Source organism: Miniopterus schreibersii (genome assembly GCF_964146895.1).
Source record: "Miniopterus schreibersii genome assembly, chromosome: 11".
Taxonomy (NCBI): domain Eukaryota; kingdom Metazoa; phylum Chordata; class Mammalia; order Chiroptera; family Miniopteridae; genus Miniopterus; species Miniopterus schreibersii.
Window position 1 is genome coordinate 4,621,655 of NC_138111.1, and position 20,276 is coordinate 4,641,930.

Below are 20,276 nucleotides of genomic sequence, written 5' to 3' on the forward strand. Positions count from 1 at the left end.
TTCTGGACATCCCGTCACTGCTGCTGAGCCCACCTGTGGTGCCCAGCCATGCCAGGTGTCTCGTTCATATCCTGATTCTTGCTCACAGCCTGATGCCAGGACCATTGGGCTCTGGCCTGCTATGGGTTCTGGGTGGGGAGGGGAAAGTGGCTGGCTTTTCTCTCCTTGCCTTGATGCTCTGTGGATGGCTCCTTGGGGTGTGGCTTACTCCCCTTTACAGATGTGTAAACTGAGGCTGGGGATGGTGGGGATTGTCCAGCTGGAGGGGTGCAGTGGGCCCGGCCATTCTCCTGGGTCCAGTGTCTGGAGCGTCTGTGAGGCAGCTGCGTGGGGCCTGGGCTTCCTGGAGTGAGCCTGGGACAGGTGGATGGATGGGTGGCTCAGAGCCAGCTGCTCTGGGTCTTGGCTCTGGCTCCCTGTGGCAGTGTGGGAGGGTGTGAGGAGGAGACCTGCGTGCAAGGAGGTGAGAGGCTGGAGTTCAGAGGCTGGAGTCCCAGCTAGTCCCAGTTGAACCTTGTCATGCCTGGAAGAACAAGGGGGTTCCGAGTGGCACGTTCCATCCCCTCTGGTTTCTCCATCACTCACCCTGTGCCGGGGCTCTTGGGGCTCACTCACTTATCTTCACAGATGTCCCTAGGAGGACGCACACTTCCATGCCCAGGTTCTGGGGAAAACTGAGGCTCAGAGATGTGAAGTGGTTTTCCAGGACCACACAGCAGTTCAGGGGAGGGACTCAAACAACACCTGGCCAGCGGATGGCAGCTTGGACCCTCTGGGTCTTCCGGGCCTTTTAAAATCCTTTTGCAGTTTGTGAATGGCTAGCCCATCATGTCTAGGACTCCTGGCTTGCGTCTCCATGGAGGGGGCCATGGCCTGGCCTCCCTCGAGCTGTGTGGACAGTGGTGGACGCCACAAGGGGCTGCACCGGCTGTCTCTGGGAACCACCTGGTTTTGGAGCTGGACCTGAAATAAGAGAACACCAGCTGGGCGCCATGCCGTCTGACAGGGGCCTGCCCATTACGCGCCCTTTCCAGGTGTCTTCCCCCACTCTGCTCAGTCAGGAAATAAGGGATAGGCACCCAGGTGTGTGGTCCTGCATGCTGTCCTGGAGCCTGTGCTGGGCTCCTCGGCTCAGTTCCGTCATCGTTGCTCTGCTTCCTGGGGAGTGACCGTGAGGCTCACTCAGTCCGGGGCTGTGAGTGTGAGGTTTCTCGAAGGCCTGTCTTGCAGGGAACTCTCCGCTCATGGTTTGGCGGGGGGCTCTTGTCTTCCTGTTGCGGAGGTGTTGGTGGGGGTTTGGGCTCCCATCCCTCTGGGAGCTCTTCCTGGAGGGCGAGAGCCACAAATGCATGCCCTGTCTCCCCTGTCACCTGTGACCAAGAGGCCTTTTCAGCTCCTGGCTGTGGTGTCCCTTATCTATGAATTAGGTGTGGAAAGAGAGATTTCCAGGCCAGGCTTTTGACAGGACAGAGGCTTGCAGTCATATATAATTACTTTCATACAGAAAACACCCTGGGTTGTCATGCTCTGCTGTGTGTGTCTGTGTCTGTCAGGGGTTGTCATGGGCACTTGGCGGCTGGGCCAGCATTCGCGGTGTCCTGCAGGTGTGCTGACTGCCTCCCTTGCAGGTGGCCCGGGATCATTGCTCCGTGCACCTGTAGGAGATGAGTGTGGGCTCTTTGGGTTTCTGTGCCTGGAATGTGCACCTTGGTGCTGGATGTGTGACCTTAGATATGTCCTGTTGTCCCGTGCTTGTTCCCTCTTGCTGCCACTTTGAGTTCTTTCCAGTATATTCTCTGGGAAGTCACCCAAAGCAGCTCGTTAGTGTTGTGTGTAAACTCAAGTCACCAGCCGTGAGCAGGGGTGTCTCCTGTAAGTCCCCCATGTGAAATCGGCACATTAGGCGTCCTTACTGATCCCTGGGGTCTTCCTGTGCTGGGATCCGCAGTTGTCCTGGGTCTGGGTAGGTGAGGAAGTTGCGCTCGATGGAGTGAGGTTGTACATGGTTGTCTTTTCTCTGGCAATCCAGGTGACAGCTGAGTGCTCATGGGGCCAGGTACTAAGGTTCCCCTTAGGCGTCTGGTGGGCTGTGTGTCCCCTGGAGAGACAGAGTCTCCCACTCCGGGCTGCTGCTCCATGGACTGAGTGTGGGTTCTGGGAACTGGGGTGTGCTTGAAGCCTTGGAGGCATGTTTCTGGTTCCCCACTTCTCTCTGTCAGATGCTGAAGGGTCTCCCCCCTCTCTCTGGAGAGTGTGAGAGCTGGAGGCTGCTGCCTGCCTGGCTTGTTCCCCAGCCTTTGGGCTGCCCCGACCCCCAGGGCAGGGGTCTGGTTGCCCAGGCCCCTGGAGGTGGCCCTTCCACAGCTGGGGCACACATCGGTCACTTGACTGGCCTGTGGTGAACTCCCCCAGCCCTAGGTATTCAAATGTGTATGCTGTGCACCGTTCGTGGAAGCGATTTGCACTGGTTCCCAAGGACAGCAACCAGTAGTGGAAATGTGCTTTCCCACATCAGCCTTGGCCTTAGGCACCCCCAGTTTGCTTGTGGGACCTGGACAAGTGGACAGTGGCAAGGCTGTGAGGGCCAGGATAGGGCACTGGGGCAGCGCCTGCAAGGGTGGAGGCCCCAGGTGGCAGAGCGGTGGGGCCAGGCATGCTGGGGAGTGGTGGCCCTGGCTTGGCCTCTGGGGTGGACCAGGCTTTGGAGTTTGTGGGGTGCAGTAGGGAGCTGTGGGAGGTTCTGGCAGCGACTGAGTGGGCGGTGGCTATCCTGCTAATTGACCAATGGAGGGGATGGCCATGGGGAGAGCTTGCTGAGCTGGCTATGGCCATTTGCAGCTCTCATTTGTACAAAGGGGCTGTGGGCATTCCCTGGTGGCCGTGCTGCGTGGTTCCCCTGGGTTCTCTGTCCATCTGCCCATACCCTCTTCCACCTAGAGGCCCTGTGGGGTGGGTGGCGTGGCTGGGTGCTGCCATGGTGCTTCCTGCAGCCCCATCCCAGGTCCTCAGGGCACTTGTCATGGCATCTGTGCACCCTCACGTCTGCAGGGCCAGTGGCTTGTTCCCTCTGCTGCCACGGCATCCTGAGCTGTGCCATCCTTGCTACCACCCCCTCCCCAGATGTGTCAGGAGTGAGGCCTTGGGTCAGAGACTTGGGGACATGGTTTGATGCCTCATGAGGACAGGAGTGGAGGTTCTGGGTCTGTGCGTGCACCCCTGGCCCCTGGGCCTCTGTCTCCTCAGCGCAGAGCGCAGCCATTTGTCTGTCCCTTTGCTTGCTGGGGACCTGGAGGGGGAGGGCATAGCCTGGCATAGCTGGTTCCCAAGGGGTGGCTGGTGGGAGGTGGGGAATCCTGTCAGCATGGCAGGCACCCAACTGAGTTGACCAGGAGGGACACAGCAGTGAGGGCTTAGGGGCTGCTCTGCGGGGGTGGGGGTCTCCCCAGAACACTGGAGAGCCAGCAGGGCTTGCAGCAGGGTGGGGGTGATGTGCTGAGGTTGAGTTTTGAAGACGCAGGTGTGGGTGCAGTAGGGCTGGGTGGGTGGGGAGGTGGGTGGCCGCTGTGATGGTCCAGGAGAGTGCCCACGCAGGCCCCACCCCTGTGAGGGGAGGCTTGGGGAAGCCCCTTTCGGGCGGGTAGACGGTTGGTTCTTGGTCTGTCTCACTGGTGAGGCCCTGTCTCCGGTCTGCAGAGGCCCCGCCAGCCCAGCCCCCACACATGACGGGCACCAGGCTGGTGCTGCCGGCTGAGTCAGTGTGCGTGGGTGAGCCTGTCTACCAAGGGGAAGGTGCCGTGTGGCCCAGGGCTCACGAACTCAGCAGCGGGGGTCTCAGAAAGCCCTCTATGAACCCCTCGGGAACTGAGCAGATATTCTGATCTCCAGGGATGCCTCGCCCTGCCCCACCCACTGCATGGCCCTTGGTGATCACACCCTGGAGGCTCTGAGCATCCCTGCGCATGTCCTCAAAATGGCCACACTCAGCAGGCAGTCTGGGGACTCCAGGATGTCCCTGGGAGAAGCCAGCCCATGCTGGGCCCAGAGGAGCTGCGCCCAGAGCGTCCCCTCTCCCTTACTATTCCAGAATGCTCTGACTTGCTGCTGCCTGGCATGGAGCCCCTCACTTCCACCGCAGGTGGCTGGGGTGCGGCTGAGCTTCGGCCTGAGTGTCTGCAAGTGTGTTCCAGGAGCCGACGGGGGATGCGCTGAAAATTAGAGCGAAAAACGGCTGGAGGGGGCGGAAAACACAGGCGTTCCACGACAGAGCAGCGGGCGGCGGGCCTCAGCCAGAGAGCCGCGCGGCTCAAAATGAAACAAGAATCATTTCTTTTCCTGTTAAAGAGAAACCGCCTCAGCCAGCCCGCAGGCTCGGGGGGCCCCCTTGCCCCGCAGGCTGCTGTGGAACAGGCGGGGTTTCACCAGGAATTCCCCCTCCACCCACCCTCCTGCACCGTCTGGGCAGACACCCAGGAGCTGCTGGGGATAGTCCAGGGGGACTGCTTGGAGGGGAGGCCGCTGCGCCCAGGAGCCCCTGCCTGGCCTCAGAGAGGTGAGCGTGCTTCCACCTCCCTGCGCTCCTGTCGTCCCCACCGTGGTCATCACTGCTGGACACTGGGTGTCTGCCTGGAGCTCTGTGCCCGGCTGCCCTGGCTGACCATGGGGAGTTCTTTATAAGGGAGGAGTGTATTGGGAACAGTGGGGCAGAAAGCTGGGCCCTGCTCCTGGCTGGGTGGCTCTTGCTCTGGCTTGGGAATTGCCTCCTTCTCCCTGAACCCCTTTGCTCACCTGCAGGACTGGACAGAGCTCCTGTAATGAACATTAGCATAGTGGGGATGGTGTGGACACGTCATAGGTGCTGCTCCTTAGATCATGTGTTGTGTCTGGAGTCTCTGCCCTCAGGGAGACCTCCCGGCCCAGTGCAGTGCGGGGCAGGCCCCTGTGTTCAGGAATTTCCATTTGGCCCAGGCCAGGGTGCTAACAGCATCACACGCAGGTTAATCTCAGCTACCTCCCAGCTTCTCTGCACCCTGTCCCTTTTAGCACCCCTTTCTGCACCTGTGCCTCCTCCCTGGCATCCCAGTGGGCCTGGAGGTTGACTGTTGCCCCCTGCCCCACCGCACGTGTTAAGCCACTAAGCAGGAGGCATGGCCCAGCTGCCCGGCAGCAGGTCAGGGTAATCTGTCTGCTGTACCCAGAGGAGGGGAGGGGCGTGAAGGGCCTCTAGCCACAGGGCTGGACTCTCTGGGACCCTTGGCATCTTTCTGGGTGGCTGTCCCTCTGCCTGCTTCCACCTGGCAGCCCCCCTCTTGGAGGCTCCTTTCTAGAAACCAGCTGCAAGGGAGTGTTGCTGAATGAGGCCCTAGCTGGGTGCTGGCTGTCACGGTGCTCTCCTGACTTGCTCCTTGGTGCTGGCCAAGCCGGGTCATCCTCACCTCTGGGTCCCTGGGTGGGTGTTCACTTCAGTGAGGCCACGTAAATCCTCATTGTCTCCCAGCTGTCTCTGGGGTGTGGGGGTGTGGGTACCTCTTGGTAAAATCGGGTGCCTTGGAGCTGTCCTAAAAGGACCGACCTCAGATTTGGGGGGTCCCAGGTAATTGCTGTGAGGCCTGCCTGCACCAGGAGGACAGGTGTCCTGTGAGGTTTCTGCTCGTTGGGTGGATGGAGAAGCAGCACTTGGAGTGGGGACCTGGCCTAGGGCCAAGCACTCCAGGATGGGCCTCTGAGTCCCATGGCCACTGCTCAGTCACTGCCAGTTCTGCTCCTGCCCCCCCCCCCCCCAAGGCCTTTGGGGACATGCCTGCCTGCTGGTCTTTGTCAGGGACTCTGTCTGTGTTCACCTGGCTTCTTCTGACCCCCCCCCCCCCCCAAGTTCTGAGAAGCCCTGGAGTCACTGGGAAGAGGGAGGGGAAGGTGTGAGTTGGCGTTGTCAGAGCCAGTGGTTGGGGGTCTGTGCAGCATGTAGGATGGGGCTTGGAGGAGGCGTCTGTGCAGCAGGCTCTGGTACCCACTATCCTGAAGCTATGAGTGGCCTTGGGGTCTTCTCCCTGTAGCACCCAGGCGCACACAGGGTAGCCTGGTGGAGAGGGGCATGGCATAGCCAGGGGGCTGGGTAGTGTGTGTCCTTGTCCTGCATCTGTCCCCCAGTGCGTTTCTCTAAGCTGTGAAGAGCTAGGGAGTGGGTGCCGCTTCAGAACAGGTTCCTCATCTGTACTGGGGGGTTCGAGCAGAGCCCCTCAGGTTAAGTGTGCAGCTTGGCAGCCAGAGTGCCTCCGGATAGTGCCTACCGCAGGTATCTATCTGTTGGAGTGCTGCCAGCTGGGTGGGTGATGGCAGTGCCACTGAAGAACTGAGGGGCAGGTGGTGCCGATGCATTCGGTTGCTGTAGCTGGGCCTGCTGTGAAGGCTGTGGCCACAGCCGCCATGGACCATGGCCTTCTAGAGGGTGGACACGGGCGGGGCAGCCTCCTACAAAGGCTCTGGCCCTAGTGCCCCAGTGTGTTGGTGCCATCACTCCTCAGCTCTTTGATGAACATCTTCCAGGCCCAGGCGCTGGATGACTGGTCATAGGTAGCCCCTCCTAGCCACACCTTCCTCCTTGCTGTGCTTCCCACTTCCCCACAGCGGCTGGGCTCCAGCCACACCTGCTGCCACTGGGCCCAACCACTGGGCCCAACCACTGTGCCTTCAGGTTGTATAAGTGGGCTGGGTGAGTGCGGCTGCTCTCCTGGGACCCTTTTCTCTTCCTCCCCCTGCCCCTTACCAGCCCTGGCCAGCTCAGTATGGCCAGCAGAACCCGAAACACCACCCCTTTGCCACTGTGGCAAAACCCATTTAGTGTCATCATCAGCGTCCCTGTGTGTAGCCTTTTGTCTGTACAGCAGGGCAGGGCAAGGGGTCGCTCAGATGATGCTGATAGTGCTGATGGCGGTGATGGTGCTGATGGTGCTGATGGCGGTGATAATGGTGGTGGTGGCGATGGTGATGGATCTGATGACGGTGGTGATGTAGTGATGGTGTTGATGCTGGTGGTGATAGCGAAAGTGATGATAGTGATGGTGGTGATTATGGTGAAGGTGATGACAGTGATGCTGACGATGGTGATTATGGTGATGGTACAGACTTGTCATTGAGGGCTCACTGGATGCCGGTGCAGACATCTTCCTACCCTGAGCTTTATTATGGAGAGTAATTTCACCACGAGGGGCATTGCAAGGTGCATGCCCTCTGCCCTGGGAGTTTGAGGTTGGTTGGTGTCTCCTGGCTGGGCCCTGGGGGGTCACGATGTTCAAGTCGCCATTCCTTGACCTCATGCCTCTTTAGGTCATGGAGGTCCCTTGGGGAGCGCTCTGGCCAGGAGCCCCGCAAATCTGGGTTGAAGATTCTGCCCCTGCCTTTTTATCTGTTTTTCTTGGATTGGGGGGTGGGTCTAGCTATCTGGTCCATCGTGTCTGCTGCATGTCCTCCTGCACCAGGGACCACAGGCCTTGGGTAGTACCTCCAGGCCCCTCGCCTTCACTTTGTGCCCCCTCACTTCCCTATATTTCCCCCTCCTGTTCTGAGCTAGTTCCTGATCCCAGAGTGGGGGCTGAGGTTGTTTCCAAGGGGAGCTGGACAAGGTCCCTGCCATTGAGGCCTCCTATTCGAGTGGGGTAGAGGGCTGAGAGGTGAGTTCAAGGAGAGAGAGCCCAGCTGCATGGCTGCTCCTGGGGTCAGGGGGCAGGGAGCTGAGTCCCTGCTTTCCTTGATTTGGGCAAGGGTTGGTGACCACAGAGGTGGATTGGGCATTCCTGAGTCCTTGAGGTCTCACGCTCAAATGGAACCTGGGGGACCTGAGCTCATAGAGGCAGTGGCCAGACTGCCCACCCGGGGTCCCTTTGAGGTCTGGACACTGGAGGCTCTCAGGAGAGCACCCATCCCTTCTCAAGCCCTGGGCAGAGCCTTGGTCTGCTTGGGTCTACAGTCCCTGGTCACTTTAAGTCCCTGTGTGACCTTGGGGCTGGCATGGTAGTGGTGTTCATCCCTCACTCAGCAGAGCATCCTGCCTGTCCTTTGGCCTTTGGTGTTCAGCCCTCCTTCCCCTGCCTTTCCCCTCCTTGGCCCCTGGACATCCCTGTCTGTTGTACAGGCCTGGGTGGGGCAGGGCTAGAAAGCAGCACTTACAGCTGGTGGTCTCCCAGGGGCATGTGGAGTGTGAAGCCCCTGTGTTGTGTCCAGAGGCCGAAATTCCTTAGAGCCACTTCCTGTGGGCAGGTGGGAGGCAGGGATGAAGGAGATGCATGTGTTGGTTCACCCAGTCCCTCCTCCTCTCTCCTCTAGGGCCTGGGTGGGTCTGGGCCACCCTGGACTCCTGTGTGGAGTGGGGTCTGATTTCTGGCCCCTGCAGGCCGACTGATTTGCTGGGCCTGGGAGAGGGAGAGGCTGGGGTCCCTTCTGGCCAGTTGGGGGCCTCTCCATAGGGGCCCCTGAGGCCGGCTGCCTGATTGCTCCCTTCTGATGCTGCTTGAGGGCCCAGGCTCATGGAGGCAGGCTGGGGTTTCTCCTGGTCACCCAGGAGGGCCCTCTCACCAGTGTCCTCCACTGGGGCTGAGGTTTTGGGCCTGGGGCCGTTGGTTGGGCAAAGGGCAAGGTGACCCCAGAGGAGCTGAAATTTCAGCCCAAGCCACTTGAGCCGTAAACTGACACGGCTGTGCTCCTGGGTTTGGAGGGGCCAGGCCCCCAAGTCGGCCTGCCTTCTGCAGAGAGGTCGGAAGCAGGCACATAGTGTGTTGAATCCACCTTGCCAGGGCTTGTGGGGCCCATTCCCCTGGGCCATGTTGGCAGCCTCTGCTGTTTTACAGAAGGGGCCACTGAGGTCAGGGAGGCCAGAGCACATTCTCACCAGGGCCGCACCACCTGGTGGGGCCATGCCTGCCTCCTGCCTTAGTCCCTGAAGGCCCCTCAACCCTGTAGGACTGTGGAGCTTCTTGCCCCTACTTCTGTTCCAACCACCCTCAGCTTCCCCCAAACCCTGACGCGCCGTGGTCCCACCGCAGTCCCCACCAGGCTGCCACTTCTCCCTCCTCTGGCAGCAGGGGAAGCAGCCCTTCCAGAAGGTGAGGGCTGGTGGTGGGCATCCTGGGAAGCTCCTCACTGCAAGGTTTTCGTCCTGGGGGTTCATCAGGCAGGGGCACAGAGTTGCAGGGGTGGGGACAGACGCTTGTGCTCAGAACCTGTCCTTGTCTTGTTGGGTGCTGGCTCACTGCGGGGGTCTTTCTTACCTTTTTGTGCCCCTCCTGGGCACCCCTTTTCTACTTACTCGAAGCCCCTGGCCCACTCCAGCCCCGTGGGACACCCCCTGCTCCTTTATTTGGACCCCGTCTGCCCCTTCCCTGCATCGGGCTCCCTGCTCAGAGGAACCTTGTACCCTCTTTGCCCCGCTTGTGTGTGGTCTGCTCAGCTCCTGCAAGTTTAGAAGGGCCTAGGGGAGCTTTGAGATCCCCTTTCCAAGAACTAGGGGTTCCCTGCCTGCCTGGGAGGGGCCGAGTGTAGGACTCACCACCACCCTCTGTTAGGCAGCATGAGGCTGGCATTTCCTGCCACCTCCCCACCTCCCCCGCCTGCCAGGCAGAGGCCGGAAGGGAGCTGGTGGGGGTTCCCCGGCTTCCTGCTGTGGGGTCCAGGAGGGTCCTGGGGAGCATTCTGGAGGGAGCCTGTACAGCTCAGGAATTTGGTCAGTGCCGGTGTCCCTTCCCTCTCAAAGGGATCTTAGGGACCACGTGCTCAGCTGTTCCTGAGAGGTGGTTGTAGTTTCTGTTTGCATACAACTGTCACGGGGAACTTACCACCTCAGAAGCAGCCGTGCCATTGTCCGTCATCGTGAGAACATTCTGTATTACAAGTTTACAGCATGTAACGTTTGCCCTCACACGCGGGCCCAGGGCGCTACTCTGAGCCTGCTTGGAGCGCTGATCATTCCGGCTGTTCCCTCTGCTTCATGGCTTCTGTTTCTGGCCTCCAGGTATTTTGCATTTTAGTCAGTTTTGTGGCCTGAAATACTTTTGTGCCATGAGAGATCTGTCTACCACCTCTTCCATGCCGCCTTCCTGGACTGAATCCAGCAGCTCTGTGAGGTCCCTTTGCTTGTGTTGGGGTTGCCAGGGCATCACCTCTGCCTGGACAGGGCGTCTCTTCTTGGAGGTCCCTTGAGTTCCCAGGTTCTGGACTCCTTCCCCTGAGTCCTACTTATTGCTGATGGTCTCAGAGGAGGTGTGGTGGATATAAGGGGTGTGAGGTGCTCAGGTTTGGGGCCCGGTGAGGCCCATGTTTGGACGACCCCAGATTTGGCAGTTGGGTTTTGCCCTCCAGAGGCCGCTGTGCACCCCCTCGGGTGGGGCGGGCTGGGTGTCAGATGGCTCCCATGGTTGCGGCTGGGGCCCTGAGCCTGGTGTCCTGCAGCTGCACTGAGCCCAGGATCAGATAAGCATGTGGTGACAAGTTCCCTGCAAGTCCAAAGTATGACTTTTTTAGAAGAACCTTATCGCCCTTCACGCAGCCCATGCTTATCAGCGGGTGGGGACAGGTAATAGCCTGGAGAAGGCAGAGCCTGCAGCCTAAGGGTGGTGGGCAGGGCCTCCCTGAAGCAGAGGGTGTTGGGCACTTTTGCCTTTTCTTTTTGACATTCCCTTCCTGGCCAGTGTCTTTCCAGAAGACTCCAGAAAACACACCCAGTCATTGTCACCCAGGCTTGGGAAAGTGTCTCTATGGCCGGTCTTTGTAAACAGGAAACACCCGTTTGGGGCCTGGGGGCAGCCAGGGTCCTGCTAGGCAGGCATTGGGGGGGTGGCTGCCCCCTCCTGACTTGGTGTCCCCAGGGGTGCACACAGCCCATTTGGAATAATTGCTGCACCCTTGACCCTGGGGTGCAAAGGATAGGGGCTCACTTGAGGGGCTAGGCCCCCTCATGTGGGGAATGAGCTGCACCCAGAGGCCGAGTCTCCTTCCCCTGTGTCCCCTCTTTCTCCCCAAGTCCCTTCTTACGCTCGCCCATCTTTCATCTCCTGCCCAGTTTCCCTTCCAATCTCATTGGCTCCCCCTCCTCACAGTTGTGACTTGGGCTGGGTGCCCATGGTGCCTTGGGGGGCTGGGGGAGCCTTGGGGTGCAGCCTGGCAGCTGACAGTCACCTCCCTCCTTCCCTCCTTCTTTCCTTCCGGCCAAGACCAAGCTTTCTCCTTCATCTCCCTCCCCTTCCTGCCCTGGAGCAGCAAACAAACTGGGCAGCTCAGGCCCAACCTGCTTAGCTGGACCACAAAGCCCCTGCAGCTGTGTGACTGGGAAGTCCCCCTTCCCCGGGCAGGACACTCCCTGTCAGGTGTGGTTGGCCAGAAGCAGGCCCTCCTGGCAGGACAGCAGCCCCCTCCTCTAGTTCAGAGACCTTCAGTCCCCACCCTCCGGATTCCCCCTGTGGAGGGTGGAGGAGGTGGGGCAGCTTTGAGAATCCAGGAGTGTGACTTCTCCCTCTTGGCCCATCTCAATCCCAGAATCTGGGAAGAAAGGTGGGCGTCTCCCCTCAGGGCAGCCAGGCCCTCAGGCTTCTGGAGGTCCTCCTGGAGTTGAGACTCCCCCCCCCCCCCCCCCCAGGTCCAACCTTTCCCCAGATACTCCTAGTGGTTGCCTTTGCTCCTTTCAATTTGGGCTCTGGTGATGTCTGCAAAACAGATCTTACGAAGTCCATCTTGCTTTCCTTTCTCTTGCAACTCGAAGTCATCAGGGCCCTTCTGGACCCGTGAAGGGGAGGGCAGGCCCTGATCAGCCCCAGCCTGCATCTACAGAGTGGGCCTGTCTGTCTGCACAGACAGGAAACCGAGGCTTGAGCAGGGACGGAGCTGGCTCAGGATTCCTGGTCCAGGTGGTGGGTGCAGGCTGGGTGAGGTGGGTACTCCAGGTGTCCCAGCAGTTGCCTGGGACATAATAGTAATTCCCGGCCTAGGGGCAGCTATAGATTTCTAGAAGTGTGCCTTCCCAATGCCTGTTTCCCTGTCTGTCACAGTGAGATCAGGGATACACAGGTGCTTCACGGATTCACGTGGGTAGCCGTCCCGGATACCTCTTCATGCCTGTTTGCCTGGGCCAGCCCTGGCAGAGACCTCTTGGTTCACACATGGTCCAGGGAGTTGAGCGACTAATAGGGCTGATTTGTATTACGGATCTTTGCCAATAGGTGCTACTGCCGTCCGCTTCTGGATTTCCTAAGCTTTTGTTTTCAAGTTCAATGAGGTGGTTTTAGTCTCAATTTTGTGACTGGCGAGGGTTTCCAAGGGATTAGCTGAGGCTTGTTTGCCGGTGGAGTCAGACAGGGCACAGTGGCAGGCAGGCCCCCACCCCGCCTTGAAAGTGGAATCCCAGGTCCCCTTCCTTCCAAGAAGGGGAAGCGAGGGAGGAAGTGCCCAGCAGGCTGGGGGCTTCCAGGTGGAACTGGTAAATGCTCTCAGAGGAGGGGGTCTGGCAGGGATGCAGAGCTTCTCATGTTCCTGCAGGACCACCCCGCCTTGAGGGTTCCCAGCATCTTCATGCATGAGGCCCTGGATGAGAGCTTGGGCTTTGGCTGGAGTCGGACCTACTGGTTGGTAGTGGTGCCCTAAAGCCTGACAGTGCATGTCCCCTGAGACTCAGTTTGCCCAGGCGACCAATGTAGATGAGAGGACTTGGGGACGAGGCATGCACAGTTCTTCCTGCTCTGGGCCCAGTGCGCAGGGAACACTCAGGACACAAGTGTTCCTGCTCTGAGGGTCAGGGAGTTGAAGTCACTCTGGGGCTGTTGAGAGGTTGCATGGCTGTTGAAGGGTGCGACCAGAGTGTGTGGACAACCTGGGGTGTGTGTGGCTGACCTAGGGAAGGGATGTAGACGGAGGCCCTCCATTGTGCCCACGGCCCTTCTCGACTTCTCAGAAGCCGTGCGATGGCTGTGGGCCGGGTTGGGAAGGCAGCCCAAGAGACCCTCTGCAGATGGGAAGGCTGAAGCCCAGAGAGGGACGTGGCTTGCCCTGGGCATCCTGCCGGGTCCAGCAGTAGCTGCCTGCTCAGGCCCACGGGCAGTGGATTCACCACCTGAGAGCCTCCGCTGGGGGTGCTTCTGCTTGCCGAGCCCTCCGGGTGGGGTGGGAGGGCTAATGAGCGCTTGTTGGGGCTTTGAAATCCCTGAGATGAAAGACTGGTGTGTGGGAGGTCCCAGCCCCTCCACACAGTCTCTGTGGGCTGCCCGACTCCAGGCCTGGCACACAGTTGGGCCCCCTCCACGAGGCCCACCTGGCAGCTCCCTGTCCCCAGCCACAAGTCTGGGCACACAGGGAGTGTGCACCTCTCTGGGGCCCTAGGAGTCAGGGGTTCCTTGGGGTCTGGTGTTGCGACTACTGCTGCTGGGGTCCCTGCGCAGGCCAGGCATTGTGGTCTGAGGGTTAAGGCCATAGACTTGGGAGTGGGTGGCCTCTGGTGCTGGCCGTGCCTTGCCAGGGCAGGTGTAAGATCACAGGTCCTCATTCCCCAGCTGTGAAATGGGGTGATATAATACCCCTGCCTCCCTCTTCACTCTGGGCATTTGTCTGCACCCGGAACTTGGTGAAGGGCTGGCTCTCCTGGCGATTGGCATTCTGGATGGACAGACCTGGGGTGTTGAGGGTTCGAGTGGCAGCCATTTGGCCGCCTCGCCCAGATAGGGATCCCAGAGCATGCTGACGGGTCTGTCAGCATCTCGTCCTGCATGTGCCTGGGGCCTAGCCTGAGCCCGAAGGCTGAGCCAGGTGGTAGTGGGGTTGGGGGGGGGGGTGCCTCAGAGGGAGCTGGGGCACCGCTGCCTGGCCTGGCCTGTATTTTGGGGAATTTTTGTCGGTGAGCCCCTGGGATGGGGGGTGCCTGGGGCCTTGCCCTGGGCTGGCTCTCCCCACTGTATGGCCCCCTGCGGTCTCTGGCCAAGGGGGTGGCATGCCAGTCGGTGTGGGTTTCTGACTTTCCTCCTGGGGATTCTTGTCTTGCAGACTTCTCCACCCAGGTGAACTCCTCGTCCCTCAACTCCCCCACGGGGCGTGGCTCCATGGCTGCCCCCTCGCTGCACCCCTCCCTGGGGCCTGGCATCGGCTCCTCGCTCGGCTCCCCAGGACAGCTGCACTCGCCTATCAGCACCTTGAGCTCCCCCATCAACGGCATGGGCCCTCCCTTCTCGGTCATCAGCTCCCCCATGGGTCCCCATTCCATGTCCGTGCCCACCACACCCACCCTGGGCTTTGGCACCAGCAGCCCCCAGGTAAGTGTGGGGCTGGGCCAAGGGTGGGCCTGGGCTTCACCTGCATGATGTCTGAGGTGCCGTCATGTCCACCCCTCATCTCTGGGAAGGAGAGCCTCGGAGAGGTGGCCTTGGCCTGGGTCTGAGCCTGGGTCTGGCTGAGCATGTAGCCCTCAGTGGTCACCACTCTAGGGTGGCCTTCTCCTGTCCCCTAGCCTTCCAGAAGCAGGCAGAAGGCCCGAGGTATTGGAATGAGGGAGGCTCAGCTACCTTCCTGGGCCCGGCCATGCTATTTTTAGTTTCTGCCCCACCCCCATTCTGCTGGCTGCACAGTGCACACAGGGAAAGGGCAGATGAAGACTGGGAACCGGGACAGAGGTGGGCACCTGCTGGCTCTCAGAGCCTCATGAGCTTCCTGCTGGTTGCAGGCTGGCGCCTGCTCTGGATGCCCCAAGGGCTTTTGCACAGCGGGAGCCTGCAGTGGGACTGTGTGGGGGCTGGGCCCTAGGGTGCCCACCTGAGGGTGTTAGGGATGCCCTCAGACCTGGGGTGCCTGGTGCCCCTGACATTGTTAGCCCGTCTGGGGGCAGGGGTTGGGTGGTACTGGGTGGGGGAGTTTCAGGGCTGTAGCCGCTCTGTCCTCTGTTTTCTGCCCACAGCCAGGACCCTGTACGATGCTTGTTGAACCAGGTTGTTTGTGAGCAAAGGGCCCAAGCCCCTCTAGGTAGTCAAGGGGATCAGGGCAGGAGTCGGGCCTGGAGGGTGAGGGTGAGAACATACCCAGTGTGTCCAGATGTTCACTACTGTCCTGCTGGTCAGCTGTTGGTCTGTTTGTAGGTGGTTGGGCTGCACTTGGTTTTGCCATGGTCTGAGCCCCGTGCTTGCTGTCTGGCCTGGTTCCCCTACCCCCTGCCTCACCCCTGCCCCCCTGCATCACCCCTGCCCCGATAGCTCCTTCCCAAGTAGCTGAATTTGGCTTCCCAGCTTTAGCAGTTTGCCTTGGAAACCTGGGGCTCCCCGTATTCATGGGAGTGTGGGTGGAGTTCAGGGAGCATACACCACCCCCTGCTCTAAAACCACAACCTCGCAGGCAGAGTTGCTGGAACCAGCTTGGTTCTGTCTTTTGCTCTTGTCTGGAGGGTCCGGCGCTCTGCTGAGCAGTGCCTGCTGAGTCCATAGCCAGGGACCAGTCCACGGCCAGGGAGGGCCAGCCACATCCCTGAGTCCACTCCCACTTGATCCTGCCTTGCAGGGCAGTGAATGTGTGGGGGTCTGGGCAGATCCAGACCACACTATAGGCACTGGTGCCTGAGTGGCCCTGCATCTCTCCCCTGGTCTAGGGCTTCACCATTGCAGGGCCCAGGAAGTGTCCTCTCCAAGTCCCAGAGCTTGCCCACAGCATGGGCACCTTAGTGTCAAGGCCTCACCAGTTCAACAAAGCCTCGCTGGTTCAGGACCTACCCAGGCCCAGCGGGTAGCCAGTCCTGCCTGCTCCTTGCTGTGGGCACTGTGGCTGTGAGACCTCAGTGACCTGGTGTCCATGCGTGGCTGAGTGTACCTCACAGGGTTTTCCTCTGCTTTAATAGGCAGATGGGGGCCAAGCGCCTGCTCCCAGCACATGGCGGGCCCGGAGCCTCCCACTCCAGCTCTGCTGTGGGTGAGCGCCTCGAACGGCAATCTTATGGTGCACTTGGGCTGGTGGGGGGGGCCTGGCGTGCAATCGGGAAGGAAGGGCGTGGTGGGCGTGGAGGAGAGGGCCGGGGAGAGATGAGCAGGAGACCTGGGTGGGGTGTTGGCGAGGTGGGTGGTTGTTTCAGTAAGTCCCATAGGCTCCAGCGGGAACTGAAATAATGGCCAAGGATATGAAAGGGGAAACGGGCCGGAGCCCCCACCCTGTCTCCGGCAACCGGCTGTTGGTGTCCTGGGTCCCCTAGGAGAGGAGTGGAGTGCAGGAGAGCAGCATCCTCGTAGTTAGGGGGCTGTGGAGCTCCCCGGGGGGGGGGTGGTGCATAGCAAAATGAGGCCCTGGGGGCTGACCATGGTCTGTTCTGAGAGCTGTGAACCCAGCCCAAGGCCTGGCAGCTTGGAGCTGAGAAGGGGGAAGAACGACCTGCAGACCCCTAGTAGCCTCACCCTGATAGTCGTGTGGAGACTGTCTAGCAGTTGAGATGAAAAGCAAAGCGGGTGGCCTGGCTGGAGTGGCTCGGTTGGTTGGAGCATCACTCTGTGCACCGTAGGTTGCCCATTGGATTCCCTCAACCTAGGTTGTGGGTCCAGTCCCTGGTTGGGGCATGTGTGGGAGGCAACCAATTGATGTTTCTCTCTCACATTGATGGTTCTCTCTCTGTCCCTTCCTCTCTCTAAGCATGTCCTCGGGTGGGGATTAAAAAGAAAGAAAAAAGCCCCAAAGTGGGTGGCTTGGGTCCTGCAGAGAGGTTACATAGCCCAGCCTCATCTCCCACATGGGCAGGGTCTCCTAGGGCTCCCTTGCACTGGCTGACTCTGTGCCCAGAGGAACCCAGGAGGGCAGGGATGTGCCGCTCATGGCCTGGAAGTCAGTGTGGCCATGGCACTGGCTGTGACAAACCTCTCTATCTGTCCTGCCTGCTGCTCCTTCCCTGGTGGGATCCTAGCCAGCCTTCCTTCTGGCCCTGCCTCAGTTTACCTAGGGCAGGCCCCAGTACCAAGGGCCTGCACCTGGGGCGGGCGGCAGAAGATAGGGCAGGTGACTCCCTTCACACACAGCATGGCTTGTGCAACCACAGAAAGCGGACATGTTCAAGTTCTTTTGCTTGGGATCGCTAGGCTGATCGAGCCGCGTGGAGTGGTGGCCCGGTCCCACCTTGGGGAAGGCTGTAGCCCTGGAGAGGCCCCTCCCATGTCCTCATTGGCTCCCCACAGTTGGCTCCTTGGGGTCTGCCCTTGGCCCCTGGTGCTTTCCCCCCACCTCCGGATGTTTAGTTGGGCAGCCCCTTTGCCTGGAATGTCCACCTTCTGTCGTCCCAGGCTGGGCCGGTGGCCTCTCCTCTGGGCAGCCCAAGTGGGAATGCGCTGTGACTGGCGTGCTCTGAGCCGGGTTCTGTCAGCATGGCCGTTGGGCCAGCTCAGTTACCCAGCAGCAGCCCTTGGACCAGGCACTGCTGGCATCGCCTTGCACGTGAGGAACCTCAGGCTCACTTTTCCAAAGTCACACAGTGGCTGGAGGAGGCAGATTCCCGAGGATAAGCTATGGCTGCCCTCCCTGTGCCCCTCCCACTGCAATGCACCTGGCAGCCAGCAGTGCAGGTGCTAGGGTGGGGTCACCGAGGGGCTCCAGGTGAGCCTCCTCTCTTGGGGGCCTCAATTTTCCCTTCTGCACAAGCTGGATCACTTTCGTGGTTTCTGCCTACTGACTTGGAGGCCCCAGCGTGCACCCCATGGCTATCCCTGGCCTCCCCTAGCCTTTGTGTCCATGCCTGGGAAATGGGGGGCCATTTCCCTGTGGAGCTCCCAAGCTGTCCAAGGCCATCCTGAGTAGCCCAGGGCACAGGGGCACTTGGCATGCAGTTGGTGCCTTCTCTTAGCTGTGCCCCTTCTTAGTCCCCTCTGTCATCTGGGACACATTCCTGCCTCCTGCAGACAGTGCACAGGTCACACAGAGCTTCCCCCGGACACTTGCCCTATGGACTCCTGTGTCCTGATGGCCGAGTGTTTGGAGCTGGCCTCCTGCCTCCATGCAGCCTGCCTGAGCTCCTTGGAGGGTTAAGCATCCTCGCAGAGCCACCCAGCCCACCCAGGCGGAGAAAGGACCCGGAGCGGCCAGGACTGGGAGATTGGCTCCAGGCGGGAGGCCTGTGAAATGCCACTTGGGGTGGTTTCTGCTGTGTGTGCTTTGAGCACTGAGCTCTTCCTGTCCCATGAGAAAGGGGGATGGGAGTTGGGGGCCACGGGGAAGGAAGGGGGTGAGGTTCCTGTGTGCGGAGGGGCCCGAGGCTACCAGGGGACAGCGGCTGTTGCTGCCCATTCCTGGAGACATCTGCACGACTCGATTTCCGCCTTTGTCAGAGGTTTGCAGAAGTGGGGGTACTGGGGGCTGCCTAGCCAGGGTCCTGGTCTCTAGGGAGACAGGCTGGCTTGCAGGGTGCAGTGGGCAGCACCTGTGCGCCCTTGGTGCTGACTGGAGAGCCAGGGCGGACACAGCGGAACCAAAACTGCTGTGTCATTGCAGCTTCGGCAGCTGTTGCCAGGGTGACTGGTGAGTTTCCCACGCTTCCTCTGGCATGGCGTCAGGCTGCCGTGGGCAGGGCGGAGGGGCTATGTGGAGAGGGAATGGTGTTCCTCTCTGCGGATGCTCAGGGGGTGTCTCTGTTCCTCTCTCCTTGAAATGTGATCGGAGACCCCATCCTGCCCCCGAGGCCTGGGCAGTGTGGCCTCTGGGTGGACCTCCCTCCTCGCTGTGACCAGGCCTCAGTGCCCCTCTGTGTGTTGGGGATCCCCAAAGTGCCTGGCTCACCAGGAGGGTCATGGAGCTCACACTGTCCTGTCCAGGGAGTGGCCAGTAAGGGGAGGCAGTTCTTCATTAGGTGGGCGAGGGACAGGGGCTTTGCAGGGGTCCCCTTCTGAAGTCTGGGTTGGCAGTGGGAGGGTGGAGCCCTGAGGGCAGGGCAGCCTTCACCAGCCTGGCCCAGCAAGTGGGGGGCAGGCATGCAGCTGGTGCTCAGTGGGGCTTGGCCCTGCTCTTCCCTGGATGTGGCCTGGGGTGGGCAGGGCCCCTCTTGGAGACTGTTTCTCTCTGTAAAGTGGGGGTGTGGCAGCGCCTTCCTTGCTAGAGGGCTGTTGGGGGGATGCTGGCATGTGCACCTGGGTTCCCATCCCCTGCCAGGGCTAAGCGCGGTGTTCCCTCCTTAGCTCAACTCGCCCATGAACCCCGTCAGCAGCACCGAGGACATCAAGCCCCCGCTGGGCATCAATGGCGTCCTCAAAGTCCCGGCCCACCCCTCAGGGAACATGGCGTCCTTCACCAAGCACATCTGTGCCATCTGCGGGGACCGCTCCTCAGGTAGGCCACGTGGTGCAGCAGGACCGCAGGGCCCTCGGGCGGGGTGCAGGGAGGCAGGAGTCTGCCTGCCAGTGAGGAGGGTGCTGAGCTCCTGGCCTTTTGCAGGGGACCTTCTCGGCTCTTCACATTGAGGTGACAGTAAATAGGGGAGCACAGAGTGGGTAGGGTGGTCTGGAGGCTTCAGGAGAGGAAGCAGCTGTTGGTGGTGACAGTGGCATAGGGGACAGCAATACAGGCTGTCCCTCTGGGCTGAGCCTTGGGCGAAGGGCCCGCCGAGTCCACTTCTACACCCTGATAGCCCCCGGGGAGGACGACTGTCCTCAGACGTGGACAAGGCAGGTACCGATGGGGCCCAGTCCTTGCCCCAGCACTGGAGCCCAAAGGCCACGGTGTGGAAACCAGGGGCCTGGCAGTGGGGAGCAGGAGCTCATGGCCTGTGCCCCCCCTGGCCCCCGCAGGCAAGCACTACGGCGTGTATAGCTGTGAGGGCTGCAAGGGCTTTTTCAAACGGACGGTGCGCAAGGACCTGACCTACACCTGTCGGGACAACAAGGACTGCCTGATCGACAAGCGGCAGCGGAACCGGTGCCAGTACTGCCGCTACCAGAAGTGCCTGGCCATGGGCATGAAGCGGGAAGGTAGGCTTCGTGGGGCCCCTACTCTCTGAGCCCAGTCTCCAGCCCTGGACTGGGAAACTTCACAGCATTCTGGTGGTGGATGGCTCCTTGCATACCTCTGGTGATGGGGCGCTTACTCTCTGTAAAGGCCGCCACTGCTGTTGCACTGTGGGTAGTGTGTCCCCATGGCCAGTGATTTCACCTACCAGATCTTTACTGAGCACCTGCTGTATGCCAGGCTTTGGGATTGCAGAAGAGGCAGCCTTGGCCCTGAACAACTGTGCCCTTAGGGACAGTTGTTCAAACCCTGTCCGTGGTTGTAGTGACCTGGCTCTAGGGAGACAGGCAGAGGCAGAACGACAGTGAGGG

The 20,276-nt window shown here is 60.4% G+C and overlaps 1 protein-coding gene across 4 annotated transcripts in view; it reads left to right on the plus strand.

Annotated features, from left to right (window-relative positions):
* The window catches only part of RXRA (retinoid X receptor alpha), a 92,387-nt gene that overhangs the window by 52,871 nt on the left and 19,240 nt on the right, over window positions 1-20,276 (plus strand). For all 4 annotated transcript variants that reach the window (XM_081150766.1, XM_081150768.1, XM_081150767.1 and 1 more), the window contains exons 2-4: window positions 14,008-14,273; window positions 19,140-19,290; window positions 19,749-19,928. In XM_081150766.1, coding sequence (XP_081006892.1) covers window positions 14,008-14,273; window positions 19,140-19,290; window positions 19,749-19,928 — 597 coding nt within the window. The remainder of the gene's footprint in view (window positions 1-14,007; window positions 14,274-19,139; window positions 19,291-19,748; window positions 19,929-20,276) is intronic.